This window comes from Ursus maritimus, unplaced genomic scaffold (assembly GCF_017311325.1).
Source record: "Ursus maritimus isolate PB19 unplaced genomic scaffold, ASM1731132v1 scaffold_7, whole genome shotgun sequence".
In the NCBI taxonomy this organism is placed as follows: domain Eukaryota; kingdom Metazoa; phylum Chordata; class Mammalia; order Carnivora; family Ursidae; genus Ursus; species Ursus maritimus.
Genome location: NW_024426885.1, coordinates 30,298,565 through 30,319,635, shown reverse-complemented (window position 1 = coordinate 30,319,635; position 21,071 = coordinate 30,298,565). Strand labels below are relative to the sequence as shown.

At 38.7% G+C, this 21,071-nt stretch overlaps 1 protein-coding gene across 1 annotated transcript in view; it reads right to left on the bottom strand.

Annotated features, from left to right (window-relative positions):
• ARHGAP19 (Rho GTPase activating protein 19) overlaps positions 1-20,051 on the bottom strand; it is a 55,449-nt gene extending 35,398 nt beyond the window's left edge. Inside the window, exon 1 of the mRNA XM_008701693.2 lies at positions 19,931-20,051. Within this exon, the coding sequence (XP_008699915.1) occupies positions 19,931-19,986 (56 nt within the window). The 5' untranslated portion in view covers positions 19,987-20,051. The remainder of the gene's footprint in view (positions 1-19,930) is intronic.
• Positions 20,052-21,071: the final 1,020 nt, after the last annotated feature.

The following is a 21,071-nucleotide window of genomic DNA, read 5'->3' as shown; positions in this document are numbered from 1 at the left end:
GCTAGTGCTCATTCGGGCTCTAATAAATAAAATCTTAATTAATTAATTAATTAATAAGACCCGAATTTGCCCCTTAATTTCAGGCATATGCCATAAGAAGATATAGATCCTTCCAGCCTCCCAAGCCCAACAGTATATTAAATTTGCTAGTCACATAGAGCACATTTCCTTAAAACAGCCAAACCCTGAATTTTTACTGTTAAACACTTGTAAGACACCAGACCTGCAGCTGTTCTTCCTAACACAGCAATGGGTAATATTAAATTAAGGCCTTCTTGGGACTACAGCCAGTACTGTACATGCGGTGTCCCAACTGTTGACAGCACGTTTAGGCCAGTCTCATATGCCACAGAAACCACATGACAGTAAGCATGAACCTATTTAAGAGCTAAATGTGGGGCGCCTGGGTGGCACAGCGGTTAAGCGTCTGCCTTCGGCTCAGGGCGTGATCCTGGCGTTATGGGATCGAGCCCCACATCAGGCTCCTCCGCTATGAGCCTGCTTCTTCCTCTCCCACTCCCCCTGCTTGTGTTCCCTCTCTCGCTGGCTGTCTCTATCTCTGTCGAATAAGTAAATAAAATCTTAAAAAAAAAAATTAAAAAAAAAAAAAAAAGAGCTAAAACTACATCTAAATAGTGTAGTAGACATTTTGGAGACATTTACTCTGCCCATAGGGTTCTTTGGTCCCTACACAGGTGTCTTCTTTATTTTTCTTTTTTTTTTTTTTTAAGATTGTATTTATTTGAGAGAGAAAGAGAGGGAGAGGAAGAAGCAGATCCCTCCGCCAAGCAGGGAGCCTACACAGGCGTTTTCTAATAATCAGCCCACTTTAACTGAAACAGCTGCCCTTGGATTCTGTTCCTCATAATCGAAAGCCTTCACCAGAATGGAAGGCATTTACAAGTATATAAAATAGATATTAATACCACCTTATCCAGGTCCAGAAATAGGTTTTATTTTAAAATCCTTCAACTCTGGATGCCTCTGCCCATCATCTAAGTCCAATCTTTGTTCAGACAGGTTCTTCTCTCTAGGGCACTTGGAAAAATTCTTGTTTTTAGATCTAAGGAGCACTTGCTCCTAATTTCACTTTTCTGTCATTGAATAATACTAAGCAGATACATTCTGTTGGCCCCGATCTTAGCTCATTTTCCACTCCCACATTACTCAGGCTATATTCCTGGCAAAGCTCCTTTGACTCTCAAGAAATATTTTCTTCCAGGGGCGCCTGGGTGGCACAGCGGTTGGGCGCCTGCCTTCGGCTCAGGGCGTGATCCCGGCGTTGTGGGATCGAGCCCCACATCAGGCTCCTCCGCTGGGAGCCTGCTTCTTCCTCTCCCACTCCCCCTGCTTGTGTTCCCTCTCTCGCTGGCTGTCTCTATTTCTGTCAAATAAATAAAAATAAAAAATCTTTAAAAAAAAAAGAAATATTTTCTTCCCTATTCATTGTTTTCCAATGCCTTACTATACTCCTTTGTACTTTTAACATGTTACATATAAGACCTATATTATTCCATCTCCGATAGCAGACACAATACTACTTGTTTGTATCCATTATCAATCATCTCTAATGGCTTGTTCTAATCCTTATTATATAAACAGTCATATATTATATAACTAATGAGTAGATAAAACACAAACCAAAAGAACAAGTCATCACATCTGTCAGGCAAAACTGAAATTCATCTGACACATATAAACATTCCCACGATAAAAACAAACAAACAAAAAAAAACAATTACAACTTAAAAGTCTTCCACAACATCCTAGGTACCAAAAAACTGTTCCAGGAAAAATGACACTCTAATATTAAATATTAGTAATCTATAATCTACTTTGTCAACACTACATGGATAATTTCTAATAATGGTATAATTAAAACAAGGCATGGGAAAATTTCAAAGTTCATCACTTCCTCCTTGAAAAATTACTACATCATTTTAATCAATAGTCCAAATCTTCAATTGGTAGCTACTAAATTCCTTCTTTTCTCTGAAATGATAAAAGAGAATTCACATAAAAATTTAAAATTACGAACATGTATTCTCAAGCCAAAAAGTCATTAAAGAAAGAAATCTAAAACTGCTTATCGACTTGACCTTTTTATACACAAGGTAAGGTTATTTTTCCTGTAAAGGTGCAAATGATTATAAGGCAATTAAAATCAAAAGCAAGTGTATCCTAAACCATTGACAAAACCTCATTTTTTAAATGTCAGCTTATTTCAGTTTAGAAACATGAGTCAATATAAAACTACCGTTTATAATCACTGCCAATGAGAAATCACTACTCTGAGAGAGCCAGAAAAATCATGAAATGTGTTAGCACTAAAAAGAGTCTTATAATTTACTGAGTCTAAACTATCATTTTATGGACTTCACATCCCTTTTAATTCTGAAAAACAGATTTCAGATCAAATTAGTTCTAACATATAAATACGCATGAAGAGCATCCGTTACATTCCTGAAGTAGAAACACATACAGACATACAACCTTCAGACCTTTATTTTCTTAATATCCGGAGCAATATTCAGTTAAGATCCTAAAACTTCCATCACAGATGACCCTCCAGCACTAAACTGGATCAAAAACAAAAGTGAGAAAGGCTCTAGAAGCCCAAAGCCCTAGCTTCACAGTTTCTCAATAGAGTCCTTCCTACCTGGCCATCACCCCCAAGTCTGCCCCTCTCCTAAATAGGTAGAACAGGCAGAAGAATAAGTAAGTTCAAGGCTCCCTCTACCTATTCACAAAGAATACCAGGAAAAGTTCCCTTGAAGTCCTAACCCACAGGTAATAACCAATCTCAGTCTCTTTTCTCCTGCTTTTTCTCCCCTTCCTTCCCATGATCATTCACTCTTGTTTTACCCCATTTGAATGTCTTTAACCGAGGGGGTTTTTTTCTCCTTTTTCACTTTTTCTGAATGGAGCATCTATCTGGTAAGACAGGATATAAGAGAGAAATGATTTAAAAAGAAGTAAAATGGAAGATGGGAGACAGAAAAGACAGATACAGTGGGTTACATTTTTTAATTACCGAATACGACACGGCCTGCTAATCCCTTTCTACAGAATACATAATATCACAATATAAAGCTGAGAATATCAAGGAACATGGTTAATAACCTAAGAGATTTCTAGGACTAAAGACAAGAATTAAACAAAAACAACTTCTTACTCTACAGTATCTTATTTTAAAACAGTCTAAGTTTGCTCAAGTTCAAGAAAAAAAATTAATTTCTTACATAAGTGCTGAAAGCTTCTGATGAGGCATTGGTAAATCGAAGAGACAGGAAAAAAAGCTTTCTCCTTGTTTTTCATGACAAAGGAACCTCCTTTCCCTGCCCCATCACAGCCTACATAAATTCCAGACATGTTAGAGGACACAAGGACACATTATGGGGCCTGAAAGGCAGTACTTATCACGACTCTAAGCACTCATTTGCGAGTAGGAACAAAACAGAAATAAAAAACTGGACCAGTTCATTGTATTTGCCAATGTGTAGATAAAGCTCAACAGTAGTCTCCCATCACACTGAAAGCTGTATTAGACAAAACAATCATATAATGTAAGACTATAAGGACAAGTACTTGTATAGTATGGAGGGAAGGATGATCCCTACCTCACATCATACACAAAAAAAAAGAAAAAAGATCTAAATAGGAAAAGCCAAACTTTAAATAGTTTAGAAAAGAACGAAGAATAATAAATGAGGCAGAGGAAATGTGTCTTAAACAAGGCATAAAAAAGCACAATCCACAAAGAAAGACTGATACATTTAACTACATTAAAATTTTAAATGCGTGTACAACAAATGACATTATGAACAAAGTTTTTTAAAAATGAAGTCAAAATGCATCTGGAGAGAGGAACTGGATGAAAGAACAGGATTGGGAGAAAAACTTTTCACTGTATGTTCTTTTGTACTTTCTGGATTTTTTATTCATATGAACATATTACCCATTCAAAATAAATACATAAATAGATTTAAAACCTTAAAATAGAAAGCCATAAACTGGAAAAAATTGTCATGCATATAAAAGGATTAGCATTCAGAATTTATCAGTCTAAAATTTTACGTCTAAAAATTATAAGAAAAATACACTCAAAGAAAATTAGACAAAAGATATGATCAAATAATTCATAAAGGAGGGGCCCTAAGTAACTAATAAACATGAAAAGAATCTTAACTTTAAAAGTTACAAGGGTAGGGGCACCTGGGTGGCTCAGTAGATTAAGACTCTGACTTGATTTCAGCTCAGGTCATGATCTCAGGGTTGTGAGACTGAGCCCTGTGATGGGCTCCATGCTGGGCATGGAAGCCTGCTTACCATTCTCTCTCTCCTTCTCCCTTTGCACCCCCCCCCCACCTGCCCTACTCATGCAAGCACACACCCTCTCTCTCTCTCTCTCTCTCTGTAAAAAAAAAAAAAGTTACAAGGGTAAGCAAATTGAAGAATGGTATCTTTCCCCATCCATCATTTTGGCAAAAACTATCAGATTCAGGCAATATCCTTTAATTCCTAGTTTGCTAAGGGTTATTTATCTATTATCATGAGTCAGTGCTTAATTTTATCTATTTGTTGTGCATTTATTGATATGATTTTTCTCCTTTATTTTGTTAATGTGGTGAATGACACTGATTAATGTTAAACCAACCTTGCATTTCTAGAATGTTGTTATATTATCCTTTTTATATATTGCTGAATTTGGTTTGCTAATAGTCTGGGTTTCTCCACATACATTCATAAGTGAGAGTGTCATGGAACTGTTTTCTGAAAGTAGAAAGTTCCTATGAAATCTTTCATAAGCCAAAATGGCATAGAGTGAAGAAGCAATTACCGTTAACTTACATGGAAAATTTTTTTAGCATCCCCAGACCCCAAAAATAGCCCTTCTTAGCCCTTTTTGATCCCTTAGGACCTATTTTGCTGGTGGATGCACAAAATAAATCAAGACAAAGCACAGATGCCCACAGACACAGTTCAAAGTTACAGCAGCTTGCTGCTGAGAGCCACTCTCATTGATCAGGGTCTCAGCGGCCTCTATAATGGCTCGCTGGAAAACAAACTCTAAATGCTATTGTCACTTTTCGTCTTGTTTTGTAAAAGTGGAAATCTTTCAATTTCTTTGGGTTAGTGAAAACAGGCACTAATGTAGGTCCTGCCTAAAAGCAAAGAGGCCTAACACAAACGTTCAAAAAGCAGGGGATACCTGTACAGTCGTGCGACGCCCCCCTCCACAGTTTCACTTTCTGTGGTCCACAAGCAGATAATCCCCCTCTTGACCTATCAGAAGGTCAACAATAGTCTAACAACTATCAAGGGTGCCTACACCACTCACCTCACTTTATCTGATTACATAAGCATTTTATCAGTTCACATAACCACAAGAAGAGTGAGTATAGCACAAAAGGTATTTTGAAAGACCACATTCACCCAGCTTTCATTATATTATTATTGTTCTATTTTAACATTATTTATTGCTCCCTTTTATCTGGTTATTAGATAAGAGACTTCTATTATACCTAGTTATTAGATAAGAGATCTCTTATTAACCTCTTAATGTGCCTAATTTATAAATGAAACTTTATCATAGCTGTGCATGTATAGGAAAAAAGTATATATGGGGTTCAGTACTATCCACAGGTTCAGCCATCCACAGCGGAGTCTTGGAACATACCCCCACGGACAGAGGGGGACTACCATATTGTATTCATTAGGTTTTACATCAAGGTTGTGCTGGCCTTATAAAATTAGTTGGGAAGTAGGTCTTATTTTTCTACTTTCTGAAAAAGTTTAGGTGAGATTGGTGTTATTTCCTCTTTAAATGCTTGCTCAAATTGGCTGAAGAAGCCATCTAAACCTAGAGTTTTCTTTGTGAGGTTTTTAACTATATATTCAATTGATGGTACAGACTATTCAAATTTTCTATTTCTTCTTATATTAATTTTGGTAAGTTGGACATTTCTAGGAATTTGTCTATTTCATATAAATTTTCATATTTTATTGGCATAAATTTGTTTTTAAGATTCTCTTAGGAACTTTTTTTTTTAAAGATTTTATGTATTCATGAGAGAGGAGGGCTCGAGTGAGAGAGATCACAAGCAGGTGGAGGGGCAGAGGCAGAGGGAGAAGCATGCTCCCGCTGAGCAAGGAACCCGACACAGGGCTCAATTCCAGGACCCTGGAATCATGACCTGAGCCGAAGACAGACACTTAACCGACTGAGCCACCCAGGCGCCCCTCACTATGTAACTTTGTAGTTCTTAAGAGGAACAATTAAAAAGTTCCTAAGACGGGTGCCTGGGTAGCTCAGTCCGTTAAGCTTCTGCCTTTGGCTCAGGTCATGATCCCAATCTGTCTTCAGCTTAGTGTCCTAGGATGGAGCCTCAAAGTCCGGTTCCCAGCTCGGGGAGCCTGCTTCTCCCTCTCCCTCTGCCTGCTGCTCCCCTGCTGGTGCTTGCACGAGGTCTCTCTATCAAATAAATAAATAAATAATCTTTAAAAAAAAAAGTCACATAGTGATGTCTTCCTCTTTGTTCCCGATGTTGATAATTTATGTTTTCTCTTTTTTAATTTATGAATCTTACTAGAGGTTTATCAATTTTATTAGCTTTGTCAAGGTTCCAGCTTTTGATTTTGCTGTATCCCTCTATTACATGTTTGCTGTTTATTTCATTAATTTCTGCTCTTATCTTTATTACTTCCTTTCTTTACTGGATTCAGGGTAAAGGTGGTGCTGCAAATCAGTGGGGAATGGATGACCTTTTCACTAAGTGGTGCTGGAACACTTGGATATCTATAGAGGGGAAAAGTGAAAATTGATATCTATCTCACACTATACACAAAGATCATCAATTCCAGGTAAATGGCACATCTAAAGGTGAACAGCAGAATGATGAACCTACTAGAAGGTAACATACAAAAATATACTCTTGAATGGAGGATGGGGAGATTTTTTAAATAACTTTAAAATAACACATTAAGGGACGCCTGGGTGGCTCAGTTGGTTAAGCGTCTGCCTTCCGCTCAGGTCATGATCCCAGAGTCCTGGGATTGAGTCCCACATCAGGCTCCTTGCTCAGCAGGGAACCTGCTTCTCCCTCTGCCTACCACTCGTCCTCTCTCTGACAAATAAATAAATAAAATCTTTCAAATAACATTAAAAATATTAACCACAAAAAAAGATTAATACATTTGAGTTCATTAAAATAAGAACTTGTGGGGCGCCTGGGTGGCACAGCGGTTAAGCGTCTGCCTTCGGCTCAGGGCGTGATCCCGGCGTTCTGGGATCGAGCCCCACATCAGGCTCCTCCGCTATGAGCCTGCTTCTTCCTCTCCCACTCCTCCTGCTTGTGTTCCCTCTCTCGCTGGCTGTCTCTATCTCTGTCGAATAAATAAATAAAATCTTAAAAAAAAAATTAATTAATTAAAATAAATAAATAAATAAATAAATAAAATAAGAACTTGTGCTTATCAAAAGACATCATTAAGAAAGCCAGTAGGAAAATATATCTGTAATATATAGCAAAAAAGGGCTCGCCTGAATATACTAAGAATTCCTACTAATCGATAAGAAAAAACAAATGACCCAATAGAAAAACAGACATGAAATTTCAATAAAATCTCAAAAAAAAAGAGTAGCCAAGGGGCACCTGGGTGGCTCACCAGGTTCAGAATCCAACTCTTGGTTTCAGCTCAAGTCATGATCTCAGGGTCAGCATGGGGTGTGATTGAGATTCTCTCTCCCTCTGCCCCTCCCCACCACTCATGCTTGCGGACACTCATGTGCACTCCTTCTCTCTCATTCTCTAATAAATAAATAAATAAATGGAATCTTTAAAAAAAAAGAATTTTCACTGAAACATTAATTTCTAAAGAGCCAAAATATCCAGCAGAATTATTTTTTAAGTTGTGGTGTATATAATGGTATATTTTACAGCAACGAAAATGGACAAACTCCAGTCATATGCACCATCATGGATGAATCACATATAATGATGAGCAAAAGAAGTCTCACACACACACCCACCCACACACTACTGACTGAGGATGCAATGACATTTACATCAAATTTTAAGAATAGACAAAAGCATATTGTTTAGCAATACTTGCTTAAGTGGTAAAATTATAAAGAGAAGCAAAGATATAGTTACCATAAATTCAGGATAATGGCTACCTTTGGGGGATAGTGACTAAGAGGAGGCAACAGGGCATGAGGGGAATTTCCAAGGTGATAGCAATTTTCTTGTGATAAGTCACTGAGCTATGGAAAAAGGGAGATTCATTTGAAGTAAATATGGCAAATGTTAAGGTTTGTTGATGCCGGGCAATAGGAAAATATTGATTATATTATTCTACATACTGTATCTAGAATCACATCTTTCGAGACAAATTAAAAAAAAAAAAAGTAGCTTTGACCTAAATCTTGCTACTACTTGATGTAAATATCATAGAAAATCAGAGTTAATAGTAAAGGTTAATTTCCTCATCACAAAAGTTTTTGCATAGATGACCAGAACCAGGAGAATTAGTAGTTAGGTATGCAGGCACACAGAAATAGCAAGGACCCTAGTATTTAAATTATTTTTTTTTAAGATTTTACTTATTTATTTGGCAGAGAGAGACAGCGAGTGAGGGAACACAAGCAAGTGGAGGGAGAGGGAGAAGCAGGCTTCTCAATCCCAGGACCCTGGGATCACGACCTGAGCCGAAGGCAGACCCTTAACGGCTGAGCCACCCAGGCGCCCCGCGACCCTAGTATTTAAATGCATGTATTAGGCAACCATCCCAAAGAAGGATAAGAGGCAAAGCTTATCAAAAAGGATAATTTGGGGGCACCTGACTGGCTCAGTCAGTAGAACATGCGACTCTTGATCTCAGGATTATGAGTTCAAGCCCCACGTTGGGTAGGGGAAGGGAGGGGAGAGGAGGGGAGGGAAAAAAGAAAAAAGGGTAAATTGTATTACCTACTTATCATCTGCTATGATTACTCTTACCACTAGATGGAACTCTACATGTAAGGCGATCTGCTTAGTGACAGGACTAGAAACAGAATCCTCAGCTGAAAAATCAATTACAAAATAATGAAATGCAAGTGCTTTTCAAGCATGTTAAACTCATGAATCTGCAAAATTCAAGGCAGTGGGAAAAAATAAAAAATTTATCCTGCAGATGTATCTTTTGGCTGACTGCTACCAAAACTGCATACCCACAAAACGAAATGTTTCCTCCCTAGTGAATTGCTTAACTTGATTTGTTCTCCAAGAACCACAACCTTGGCAACATCTATCAAAATACGAGCTATATTTAAAGTTGTCTAAATCTCACTTACCACCCTAAGAGAAGTATGCACTCTCCTACTACTTTTTCAACCCTCTGGCTTTGAAACATGACTTTCATTGTGTCGCCTTCTGGGAGAGTTGCTAGATAAGAATACATATAAATATTAAACAAGAAGTTATTATTCTTCCCTTTTTCTATATATCAAATTTAAACTGGTATCATGAAAGCTGTATATATAGAGAAAGGATATAACAGGCCCCGTGTGCCCAAGCTGGCAGGATTTTTAAATAACAGTAGCAGTTCAAAGTTGGTAACTAGTACCACAAGACTTCAGGAAATTATATTCAATTTCTTAGACAAAAATTTTGAAACATTCACATCCTAAGGGCTGCCCTTAGAGTTTTTGTCCAAGATTTTGTAATTAGGACCTGTTATCTCTAATTTAGACTCCGAAAGTCTGCAAAACCCTATCTGACCCCTATATTTGATCTCAAACTAATTTCAAAATACTAGAGCAACTTAATCTGAATTAAACTAGTTAGAAGTTATAGAATTCCTGATTGCTTATCTTCTTAATCTTAACATTTTTTGGAAACCTGACCTAAGATTTTGACCTATGGCATGACAACGCAATATCATGCCATTTCTCAGTCAAGAAAGCAAATTATACTTCCTCCGAGTATCGATAACACAAATTTACTGACATGTATTTACTTGTCAATTCTTATTCTTCTGGGTGTCACAAGAATTGGTATTTTTTTTAAGGTTTTATTTATTTGCCAGAGAGAGAGACAGAGCCCAAGCAGAGGGAGCAGCCGGCAGAGGGAGAAGCAGGTTCCCCACGTAGCAGGGAGCCTGATACAGGACTCAATCCCAGGACCCCTGGATCACGACCTGAGCCAAAGACAGACACTTAACCAACTGAGCCACCCCGGTGTCCCAAGAATTGGTATTAATTCTGTTGCCATCACCTCTCTTAATTTTTCTCCCTCAGGCAGGTGTACAATAAGAAAGTTTATTTGTATTCGAAAAATAACATCAAAATTCCCTATTTATTTGGAGTAAGTTCTATAAAATGCTTTGTTGACAATTCGGTGTCTCTCTTACCATTATCTAAAAGTTGTTTATCACTCAGAAAAGTATAATCCAAACTTCAGGAGACTCTTTTCCGACGGACTTTAGATGACATGAGCCTCAGGCAACTAATACACAGAGTACTTCTATGTATGGTCAGATTAGGTTCCAAAAGACTACTTCTAAATCCATTTGTTCCAAAGTCCAGAGTGAGCCTATCCAAGAGAGACAGACAGCAAGTGCTTCTGCTCTGGCATGTGACAGTCATATCTCACACAAGTTCTTAAAACAGAGCTTCTATTACCTTATCAATATTCTACAAACCTAATCATAAGTCTCTTCATCAACTAGCATAAGAAGGTGAAATCCTAGTTACTCATGGGTCATTTAAAATCAAACTAACCACGATCTACTGAGTGTTCTGTAATTTTAAGAAATTCTAAGATATAGGGACAAGATACTAAGCTAAGTTTCACCTCTGGATGCTTAAAATTCACTAAGCTTTTATTCTTTTTTCCCCCACTACCTCTATTTTCAAAAATACAAGTAGCCAATTGCAGATACAATTAGCACATGAGCACCTAGGAGGCCCAATGAGATGACTTTGAAAATTAGGATGCAAACAAGTTTTGTTTCATTGCATTTGCATACACACACACACACACACACACGTTAGCCTTTGAAGCATCACTATTTTAAAGAGATCTTAGGGCAACTGCTAAAAATCCTTTGAAATTGGAAGCGATTACAAGACTTTTTCACTGTAGTGAGTCTTAAGCAACCTCCACTTTGGGGAAACACAATATGCTTTCCCATTCAGTCTGAACGATACCAACTGTTGAGATGATGTAATGCTGAAAAGATGGCATTCTAATATATGAGATTTTATGGTGCATCAAGTATATAATACTTCTGAATATTTTTGAAGTATTTCAGAAAATACTTTTTAAAATTTATATATTCTACCATCTTTTCAACACTTCTTTCTCAACACCTAAAAAGAACGTATTGTGTTGGTTAAAATCTTTACGCTTTAATAAAATTTAGGCTTTATCCTCTGTACAATCTTAATATACATATCCTGTATTTAAATTGCCAATAAAAACTGTTAACACAATGATGTAAGTATACATTTCACATCGGTGGACTTTGAGAGAGCTTGGTCACAAGGATAGCTGCCACAAAATGACCTTACCCAAAGAAAAAAAAACAAAGTAGGCCTTGGTACTTTAGTGAAGAAACTATTATTGCAACCAATGGAGGGATTGTAGGGATTTCAAAATGCAAAAAAATTTAAAATGGTAAGTAGACTTAAGTATACAAAAAAGAGCCATACTTCAAAGCACAGCCTATAGTGCATGTAGTGATCTCCAATTAAAGTATAAAGGAAAGTATTTGATGATAACGTCAAGTATAACATTACTAAATTGTATCACTGTATACTTTCCTGGTTTCTGATCTTCCCCTAATTCTTAAGTTTCCTGTTATTTAGTGATTTATTCTTCAGTTTCATTGCTATTACTTACTCAGTTTAACTTTGTAATTGTGTTCAGCATTAAAACCAGTGAAGAACTTTTTAATTATATTATCCCAGTATCTTTAGGTTAGTTTTTAAATTAACGAGTTTCTCCCCTCTCCAAAGGTATGATTAAGACACATTTAGCAAATGTAGCTCTCATTATTGTGGCATGCAATTATAAATTTAATATTAAGAACTATGTGATTTCTATATTTCATTCATGAATTTTTTCTTTTTATTGATACAGATAGAACCCAGCTAAGATGCCTTTATCTCTAATCAGATGACATATTATCTTAAAGCTGTCAAATAATGTTTTACTTCCTTATTATGACACATCTCAGAAATTTGAACAAAGATCAACCAAACTATTTTAATTTTCTATGGGAAAAAATAAGAACAACAAAAAGAGAAAATTGGAATCATATAATCAGGAACATTTCTGAAGTGGATATAGCTCTACGTGATACCTTGGACATTTTCTGTTACATTGGGAGATATTGATTTGTTATAGATTGGCTCAGATTATTATTGAGGGTTTTTTAAAAGATTTATTTATTTGAGAGGGAGAGAGAGAGCAAGAGAGAGAGCAAGCATGAGCAGAAGGAGGGGCAGAGGGAATTTCAAGCAGACTCCCTGCCTACTGGGGAGCCCAACGTGGGGCTCAATCTCACAACCCCAAGATCATGACCTGAGCCAAAATCAAGAGTTGGACCCTCAACTTACTGAACCACCCCAATACCCCTATTACAGTGTTTCTGTAATCTTACTGAGTCCCAAGAAATTAGTTTTATGCTATGTAATACACTCTGGTCAGTAAGCAAGAGAAATAAAGTCCAAAGTTGATTAAATTTATTTGAAACTGATCTATATGCCTTTAAAGGAAACATCTCATTTCCATACTTGTGTATATAAGCAATATTTTAGTTACATATTAATTTTTCAAAAACCAAAGGGTTAATACTTCAGCACAACTAAATCAGCAGGCAGGTGACTGAATTTTTCTGTGGTTCTATATCATTCTTGAAGTAACAAAAAACTGGTGTCTAGCTTTCAGGTAATAATTCAGCTTGACAAATCACCTGTATTTAATCTGGCAACTGATACTGTTATTTATTACGTTTTCATCTGATTATCTTAAAAGCTATGGCTTTATATAGTGTTATAGTTATGAATTTGACACTAACACACTTCCCATTATAAAATATACTATTAACCCACTTCATACTTGAATAATTATTTATAAGATAGATCACAAAACTTGTGAGCATCTGACAAAATTCCCCCCCCCCACTGTATCACTATAGTTTCATACTTAATTATAGAAAAGATAATAGTTTCCCTACAAGATTTTAAGTAGTAGCTAAAGACCACAGCACAAAAGATAATACAAGATCATTAATTGCCAAATCCATGGTACAGACAATAAAAGATGTACAAATTTAGAAGGAAAAGAGAAACTTTCACCCTTAGACAAAAGTTGAGATTTGAGGTAGGTCTTAAAGATGAACAGGGCTCGGATAGTGGAAAAAATAAATAAGTAGTACTTAAATAAAGGGGCTTTTTGTTTGATTTTTTTTTTTTTTTTTGCTTGGTTGGTTTTTTAAGAAACATAAAATATGCTCTCTACATATTAGTGGCAAGCCCTTTTCAAAACATAAGCTTAAATAAAGGGGGGCTGTGGGGCGCCTGGGTGGCACAGCAGTTAAGTGTCTGCCTTCGGCTCAGGGCGTGATCCCAGCGTTCTGGGATCGAGCCCCACATCAGGCTCCTCCGCTATGAGCCTGCTTCTTCCTCTCCCACTCCCCCTGCTTGTGTTCCCTCTCTCGCTGGCTGTCTCTATCCTGTCGAATAAATAAATAAAATCTTTAAAAAATAAAAATAAATAAATAAATAAATAAATAAAGGGGGGGTGTACAGAGGGATTACTAAAATAATGCAGTGGACATCTGTTATTTTTGCATGCCCAACATCTATCTTCCCCTTTCTCTGGTAACAGCACCCCAATTTTCCTTTGGGCAATAACTTCTCCCCACCTTTCAGTATATGTGGTTTAGTGGATTGACCCTACTCCCTGGGCAGCAAGTGTGATATGAGATACAAGACCCATGCTTAACTAATCGAAACATTCTATCCTCATTGATTGAGGCAAAGGCCCACAAAGTCAAACCAGGGGAAAAAAGACAGCTCCAAGACTCTTGCTGGATGCTAAGATTGCTAACCCTGTGGAATGCCAGACTGAAGCAGCTGGTGGTCCATTACTGCCATCTTTGGTGAAGAACTTGCTTTTTCAAAAAGGAAATACAGAGGAAATCAGATCTAAGAAAGTAAGAGACAGATGCCTAGTGACATTGAAATTGAGAATTTCAGTACAGATTAAGCCATGCTTGATCTACCCCCCAGACTTCACAGTTTCTTGAGCCAATCAATAGCATCTCTTTGCTTAAGTTAAAGTTGCTGTCACATATAACTGAAAGAATCCTAACAAAAATGTTAAAAATGTCAGCTGCGAGTATAAATCCCAGCCCCTCTGGTCATTCTGGTTATTCTGCCTCCCTACCTCCTCCTTGGGAAACCTCTGTTCTCCGAGATCACTTCTCGCTGGCTTCATTACCACCACTGCCTCCAAAGCCTGCCCCTGTGGCTGTGGCTGGCAGCCTCTACTAGAAAGTCACCCACTCTTCTCCATATTTTCCTTTTTTAATTTTTCTCTTATCTCTTGTGCTTCTCCCTTCTGTACCATCTTTCCAATGCTCAGTTTTTCAGAAGCCAGTCTTGGTTTTCCTTACAGATGTGAACTTCTGTTCAGCCAAATGCACCAAACACAGCACACAGCATGCAGCCTTTGGTTCTTCAGCTCAACTCATTTCAGCAATTTTCATTGTTCTACATTATTCAAAAGTTCTTTTAAAAAAATAGCAAAACCCTCCGTGTGCCTGGGTGGCTCAGTCCATTAAGCATCCGCCTTCAGCTCAGGTTGTGCTCTCACGGTCCTAGGATCAAGCAGATGGAGCACCAAGTTGGGCTCCCTGCTCAGCGGGGAGTCTGCTTCTCCCTCTCCTTCTGCCCCCCCCCCACCCAGTGCAGTGAGCGCGCTTGAGCGCGCTCTCTCTCTCAAATAAATGAATAAAATCTTAAAAAAAAAAAAAATGAGGCAAACTGATATACCTACCTTGTATATTCTTCGTGCAAATTACCAAATTTGCATTTATCAACTGGCTTCTTGTGAGCCTTAAAGGAGTTAGTATCCTCAAACCCATCTAATGGATAAAATAGTGTCTGGACTTGCAATAACAACAAAAACAGACTGTCACTCTCTGATGACCACACAACCAACCAGCAACCTCCACCTTTAACATCTGTTAATTTCACAAACTCTACCAAAGATTAGAAGCAAAGAAAAGTAAGCCACTTACTGGTTTATGTGGATCAATTTTAAAGACTTTACTTATTTTTTTGAGAGAGAGCACGGGCAGGGGTGGGGGGCAGAGAGAGAAGCAGACTCCCCCTGAGGGAGCTGGACCTGGGGCTTGATCCCAGGACCCCAGGATCATGACCCAAGTTGAAGGCAGACGCTCAACCGAGCCACCCAGGCCCCCGAATTTTAAAATTCTATTTCTTCTTCCCCTCTCCTTCCACCAAGACTGGCACTGTCTACAAGTATAATGACCAAACTCTCTAAGCCAGGTAATTGATAAAAATATAAAATTATTCAGATTCAAGAAAAGACCACTGAAGAATCTCTTCATCATTACCCTTCAGATAGGATTTGACAGCACAAATACAAAACTGGATTCAGATATATTAAATCATGGTTTCCCACTTGTGCATGTGAGAACAGGCAAGTCTTCCTAAGATCAGTAAAGGTTCCATCTATTACCTTTCTTTTAGGGCCACACTGCTATCTTATTAAAAAAAAAAACAATATAACAAAAAAGTCTTCAGGAAATTATGTGTTTAGTAACTAATATTCCATATCCAATTAGCAGAATACAGGACCCATTCCCCATCTATGGGCACCTTCCTAATCCTCCAAAACCATTTCCAAAATGGGATGCAAGCATCCAGTAGTCTGCTCCTATTCCTGCTGTTCCTAAGTTCTAGGAGCAGGCTTTGGCCCCACAACTTGGACACTGCTGGCATAGTAATGACAACTTATGACAAATGTTATCACTACCACAGCTTGCTTTGCTTCCCTCCAACCCTGTATATTCCCATTTGCTTTTCCTGGTTCACAGCAGGTTTCTTTTTTCCTTTGAATATTGAGGTTAAAAAGCCTGTGACTCTTTGTCATCAATTTCCCCTCTTCATCTAATAATAGTTACCACTTTTTTTATATATCTTTTCAATTCAAAAAGTACCGAGCTGTATTTCCCTACTGCCAATTATGTGGGGAGGTGGCTATAATTCCTTTCCTGCTTTAGCTTTTTCTCTCTTTGGCCTTTCAGAGTCTTAACTATTTTTATATCGCTATTGGTAAAGTGGATAGTTTCTATTTGTGGATTCCCCTTTAGAATTGCCCACTTAAGAGTAACTTGAAGGTATAATTAAAGTTAGTTAAATTTTAAAGTGTTATTCTACCTGATAAAGACCAGAAAGAGAGGGGGAAAGGTGGCTACCATCAACAGGTCAAAACAAAATTCTTAAAAGGCAGAGCAATTTTTTTTTTTAAGATTTATTTATTTATTTGAGAGAGAGAGCACACAGCAGGAGGGTCAGGGGAAAGGAGAGAGAATCTCAGGCAGACGTGGAGCCAGATGCAGGGCTCGATCTCAGGACCCTGAGACACGACCTGAGCGGAAATCAAGAGTCGGGCACTTAAACAACTGCACCACCCAAGCGCCCCCAGAGCAACTTTTTCTTATTTAATTCTTTGATTAAAACAATTTAAAGCATTGCTAACTATTAGAAGCAGGCTTAAAATAATGATGAAGAAATAGAAAGCTAGTTCTTAACGCACGATCACATATTCTCCATTCAATGTGCAAATATATACTGATCTGCGCAAATCAGACAATTCTTTCCTCTTTACTGAATAAATACAAAGGGCCCCACCACCAACAGAACTTTAGAAAGATTAATATCTGCAGGGAAAAACATAATATGTATGGTATTTATCACCACAAGGAGTATTTTATGTCTTAGATAGGACTATTATTCATTCAGTATTGACCATCTACACAAAGCTAAGCGTTGGGAATATGTAATAAAAATATACATGTGTCCTGCCCTCAAAAAGCCTTACAGAAACCCAAATTCTCTTTTACAATATGAAATTAATAAAATAGTTTCAAATTCAGATAAGATTCTGTGAATACCTGTTGATCGTGTAACTAATACTGCCACTTAAAATTTAAATTGAATTGGCGACATTCTTGAAAGGAATTCAAACTACTCCTGCTACAGAATAATGTTTGCCTTCAGCGTGTTCATCACAATTCAAGATCTTAGAGCAGGATGACAGATGAGCTGATCGAATTTATCAACCCCCTCTACAGTTTCCAGGCAAAAATGATCAACCATTTATAGGCACCTCTGAGAGTGAAAAACTCTTCCCTATAAGATATTAACACATTCAAACATGTCTATCTCAGCTAGGGAAGGAATCCAGTGCCCACTCATAAATCCAGCTTCCCAAGACTTGGAATCTCCCATTTGATACAAATGGCACCAAGTGACACCAAACCAAAGGATTTACGCTTTACACTGAGACAATGTAAACAAGCTCACTTTACTAAATTCTAATATATATGTAATCAGTTAAGACATGTAAGGTCTCAGGACGCCTGGATGGCTCAGTTGGTTCAGCTTCTGCCTTCAGCTCAGGTCATGATCCCAGGATCCTGGGATGGAGTCCCGCACAGGGCTCCTTGCTCAGCAGGGAGCCTGCTTCTCCCTCTGCCTGCCGCTCCCCCTGCTTGTGTTCTCTCTCTCCCTCTCTGACAAATAAATAAAATCTTAAAAAAAAAAAAAAAAAAAAGACATGACAGTCTCAAGACTGTGGCAAGACCACCTGGAAATTCTTTCTGGAAAAAGCCACATTTTGGTGTGCTACAGCGTTTCACCCATTCATGCCTGCGGTCTGGCTTAGGAGCTGAGATCCAGCCTCACCTCCGCTTGGTCCAGCTGATGCTCATGTGAGGTCGGCCCGTGGCGCTGGCTGCAGACCAACCAGTTGCCTTTGCGCTGAGACTCATTTTGGTGGTGAGGAAACTCAAGTCCAGAGCTGTTAAGCGAATTTCCTAACGTCACACAGTGCTGGAGAGAGCTCTGTTAGTACCTTCTAATCTGCTTCGAGGCAGTTTATTGTGTTAAAGTCGGAGCAAGGAAGTGTCCGTTAGAAATGGGTTTGAGTTCTTGGGCCAATCATAAAAATTATGATTTCCTAAACTGCAGATCCCTCTGATCTATTCTTTAGTTCTATAAGGAAAAAGAAAATCTATCATGTAGAACTGGTGATTATCTGCTAGGCTCAGCGCTACGCTAAAGACTGTCTAATTTAATCCTGACATTCTCCGGAGTAGACATTATTACATCCATTTAAAGGTAAAGAAATTGAAACAGAGAGAGGTTTAAAAATTGGCCTGAGTACTTTACTCTTTTTGGTGCTATTGTAAATGGAATTGTTTTCCTTATTTCCTTTTCAGATAGCTCATTTTTAGTATATAGAGAAATGCAACTGATTTTTGTATGTTGAGTATCTTGCAACTTTACTAAATTTATTAGTTCTAACAGTCTGTCTTTAGGGTTTTCTATATGTAAGATCATGTTGTCTGCAAACAGGAACAATTTTAGTCCTTCCTTTCCAATTTTGAAGCGTTTTTAATCCCTTTTCTTGCCTAACTGCTCTGGCTAGGACTATTTGCATTATTCCTTATCACAGTGGGTTTTCACCTCACAGCTGTCAGGATGGCTATTATCAAAAACAAAAACAAAAACAAAGGACAACAAGTGTTGGTAAGGCTGTAGAAAACTGGAACCTCTGTACACTGCTGATGGGAATGCAAAATGATGCAACTGCTATGGAAAATAGTATGGAGGTTCCTCAAAAATTTCAAAATAGAATTACTGTATGATCTAGCAATCCTGCTTCTGTGTATTTATCCAAAAGTACTGAAATCAGGATCTCGAAGAATTACTAGCACTCTCATGTTCACTGAGGCACAATTAATAATCACCAAGATTATTAATGTCCATGGACAGATGAATGGAATGGCAAAATGTGGTATATGCGTAGAATGGAATATTACTCAGCTTTTAAAAGAAAATTCTGCAACAGGTGACAACATGGATGAACCTCACCGACATTATGCTAAGTGAAATAAGCCAGTTACAGGAAGACAAATGATTTTTCACTTATATATATGAGGTATCCACTGATATGAGCTTATCCAAAATAGTCAAATTCATAGACTGAAAGAGTGGAATGCTGGTTGCCAGGAGCCAGGAGAGGGGGAATGGGGAGTTACTAATTAATAGGCATCAAGTTCTAGTTAAGCAAGATGAATAAGCTCTTGAGATGTGCTGTACAACATTGTACCTACAGTCAAAATACTGTCTTGCACACTTAAAAATTTGCTAAGAGGGTATGTTAAGTATTCTAAACCACAACTTAAAAAAAAATTTTTTTTAATTGGCCCAAGAACTCAAACCCATTTCTAACGGACACTTCCTTGCTCCGACTTTAACACAATAAACTGCCTCGAAGCTGATTTGAAGGTACTAACAGAGCTCTCTCCAGCACTGTGTGACGTTAGGAAATTCGCTTAACAGCTCTGGACTTGAGTTTCCTCACCACCAAAATGAGTCTCAGCGCAGGTCGGTCTGCAGCCAGCGCCACGGACCGACCTCACACGAGCATCAGCTGGACCAAGCGGAGGTGAGGCTGGATCTCAGCTCCTGAGCCAGACCGCAGGCCTGAATGGGTGAAACGCCGTAGGAGGAAAGAACAAAGCCTGGCCCCGCTGGGTCACTATGACCCAAAGGAAAAGCGTCAGTACGACCAGCCCACGGCCTCGTTTCCTAGGCAGCTGGACTAAGAACTCGGCTCACCTCGGGCGGGAATCGCGGGCTGGCACCTCCCCTTCACTCTGCGCTTCAGTCGCCATCTTAGTCAGCTAACTTCTTTCACCGCCCCCATCTCCGGCCCCGCCCCCACGCCTTTGGATTGGCTAAGGTGTTTCCCCCTCTTCCGTGCGACTGGATGACTAAACAGTTTCATGATATTATTGGTCTATTCAAATACCTAACGGTCATTGGTCGCCCCCAGCCCCGGCGGAAAAGGGTTGGGGGGGAGGAGACCCAGCCCCGAGGCCTGCTGGGAGTTGTAGTTTCGTGTTTTGATGAACTTTTCCGATTCCACCTACTTTTGAAGGTTCTGGACAGAAATCCCCAGCCTACGCTCAAATTAAGTCCGGATGAGAAATCTCAGAATTGCAGAACTGCCGAATTTGAAATCGATTTTAAGAACAACTCTAAAATGCAAGATTCATTTTCTGTCTTGACACAAAGAGAGGTACCTATAAGAGTAGGTACAACGCGGCAATCAAGAAGTACTTAACTATTGCATTTCGTCCACAGCCAGCTTTCTTCAGACAGCCGCACAGCATAGCGGTGGGTCACTTCTGCTTTTTTCCACACGCTCCCTTCCGGCTACGCAGAGAACCCACAGGCTTTGCCTCTCTGGTCTGAAACAAGGAACCAAAAGCTCCCTAACTTTGTCCCTGACTGAGCTTTAATGCTCCGTGATAGAAATAATGATAATTATGCTTGCCCTCCCTGATTCATGGGCTTCTTGCAAGGATTAACAGAGGCAACAGATGTGAGAACGCTGTAAACTTCAAGCGTTAAGGTTTTTTTCTGTACTAGTTTACCATGTCGGTTTTTCTAGGGATATTTTTCCTGCGGTTCCTTCTGACATGCTTTCGCCTGAGGCTCGCCCAGCGTTCTCCTCCTCCACTAAGCTCTATGTGTGTTTCAGTTTCTCAACAAACTCTTCCCTGCCTCAAGCCTTTGCACTTGCTTTTTCTGGCCGGCCCATTTTTCCCTTTATTATTGGTCAGATCTCAGCTTAAATGTCACTGGTTGGGACGGCTTCCCATCCATGTGGCCCCCACTGTATAAATCAGTTTGCTTACTAGGCTTTCACAGTGCACTCCGTACTAGCCCTTCATAGCTCTTATAACAAAATTAT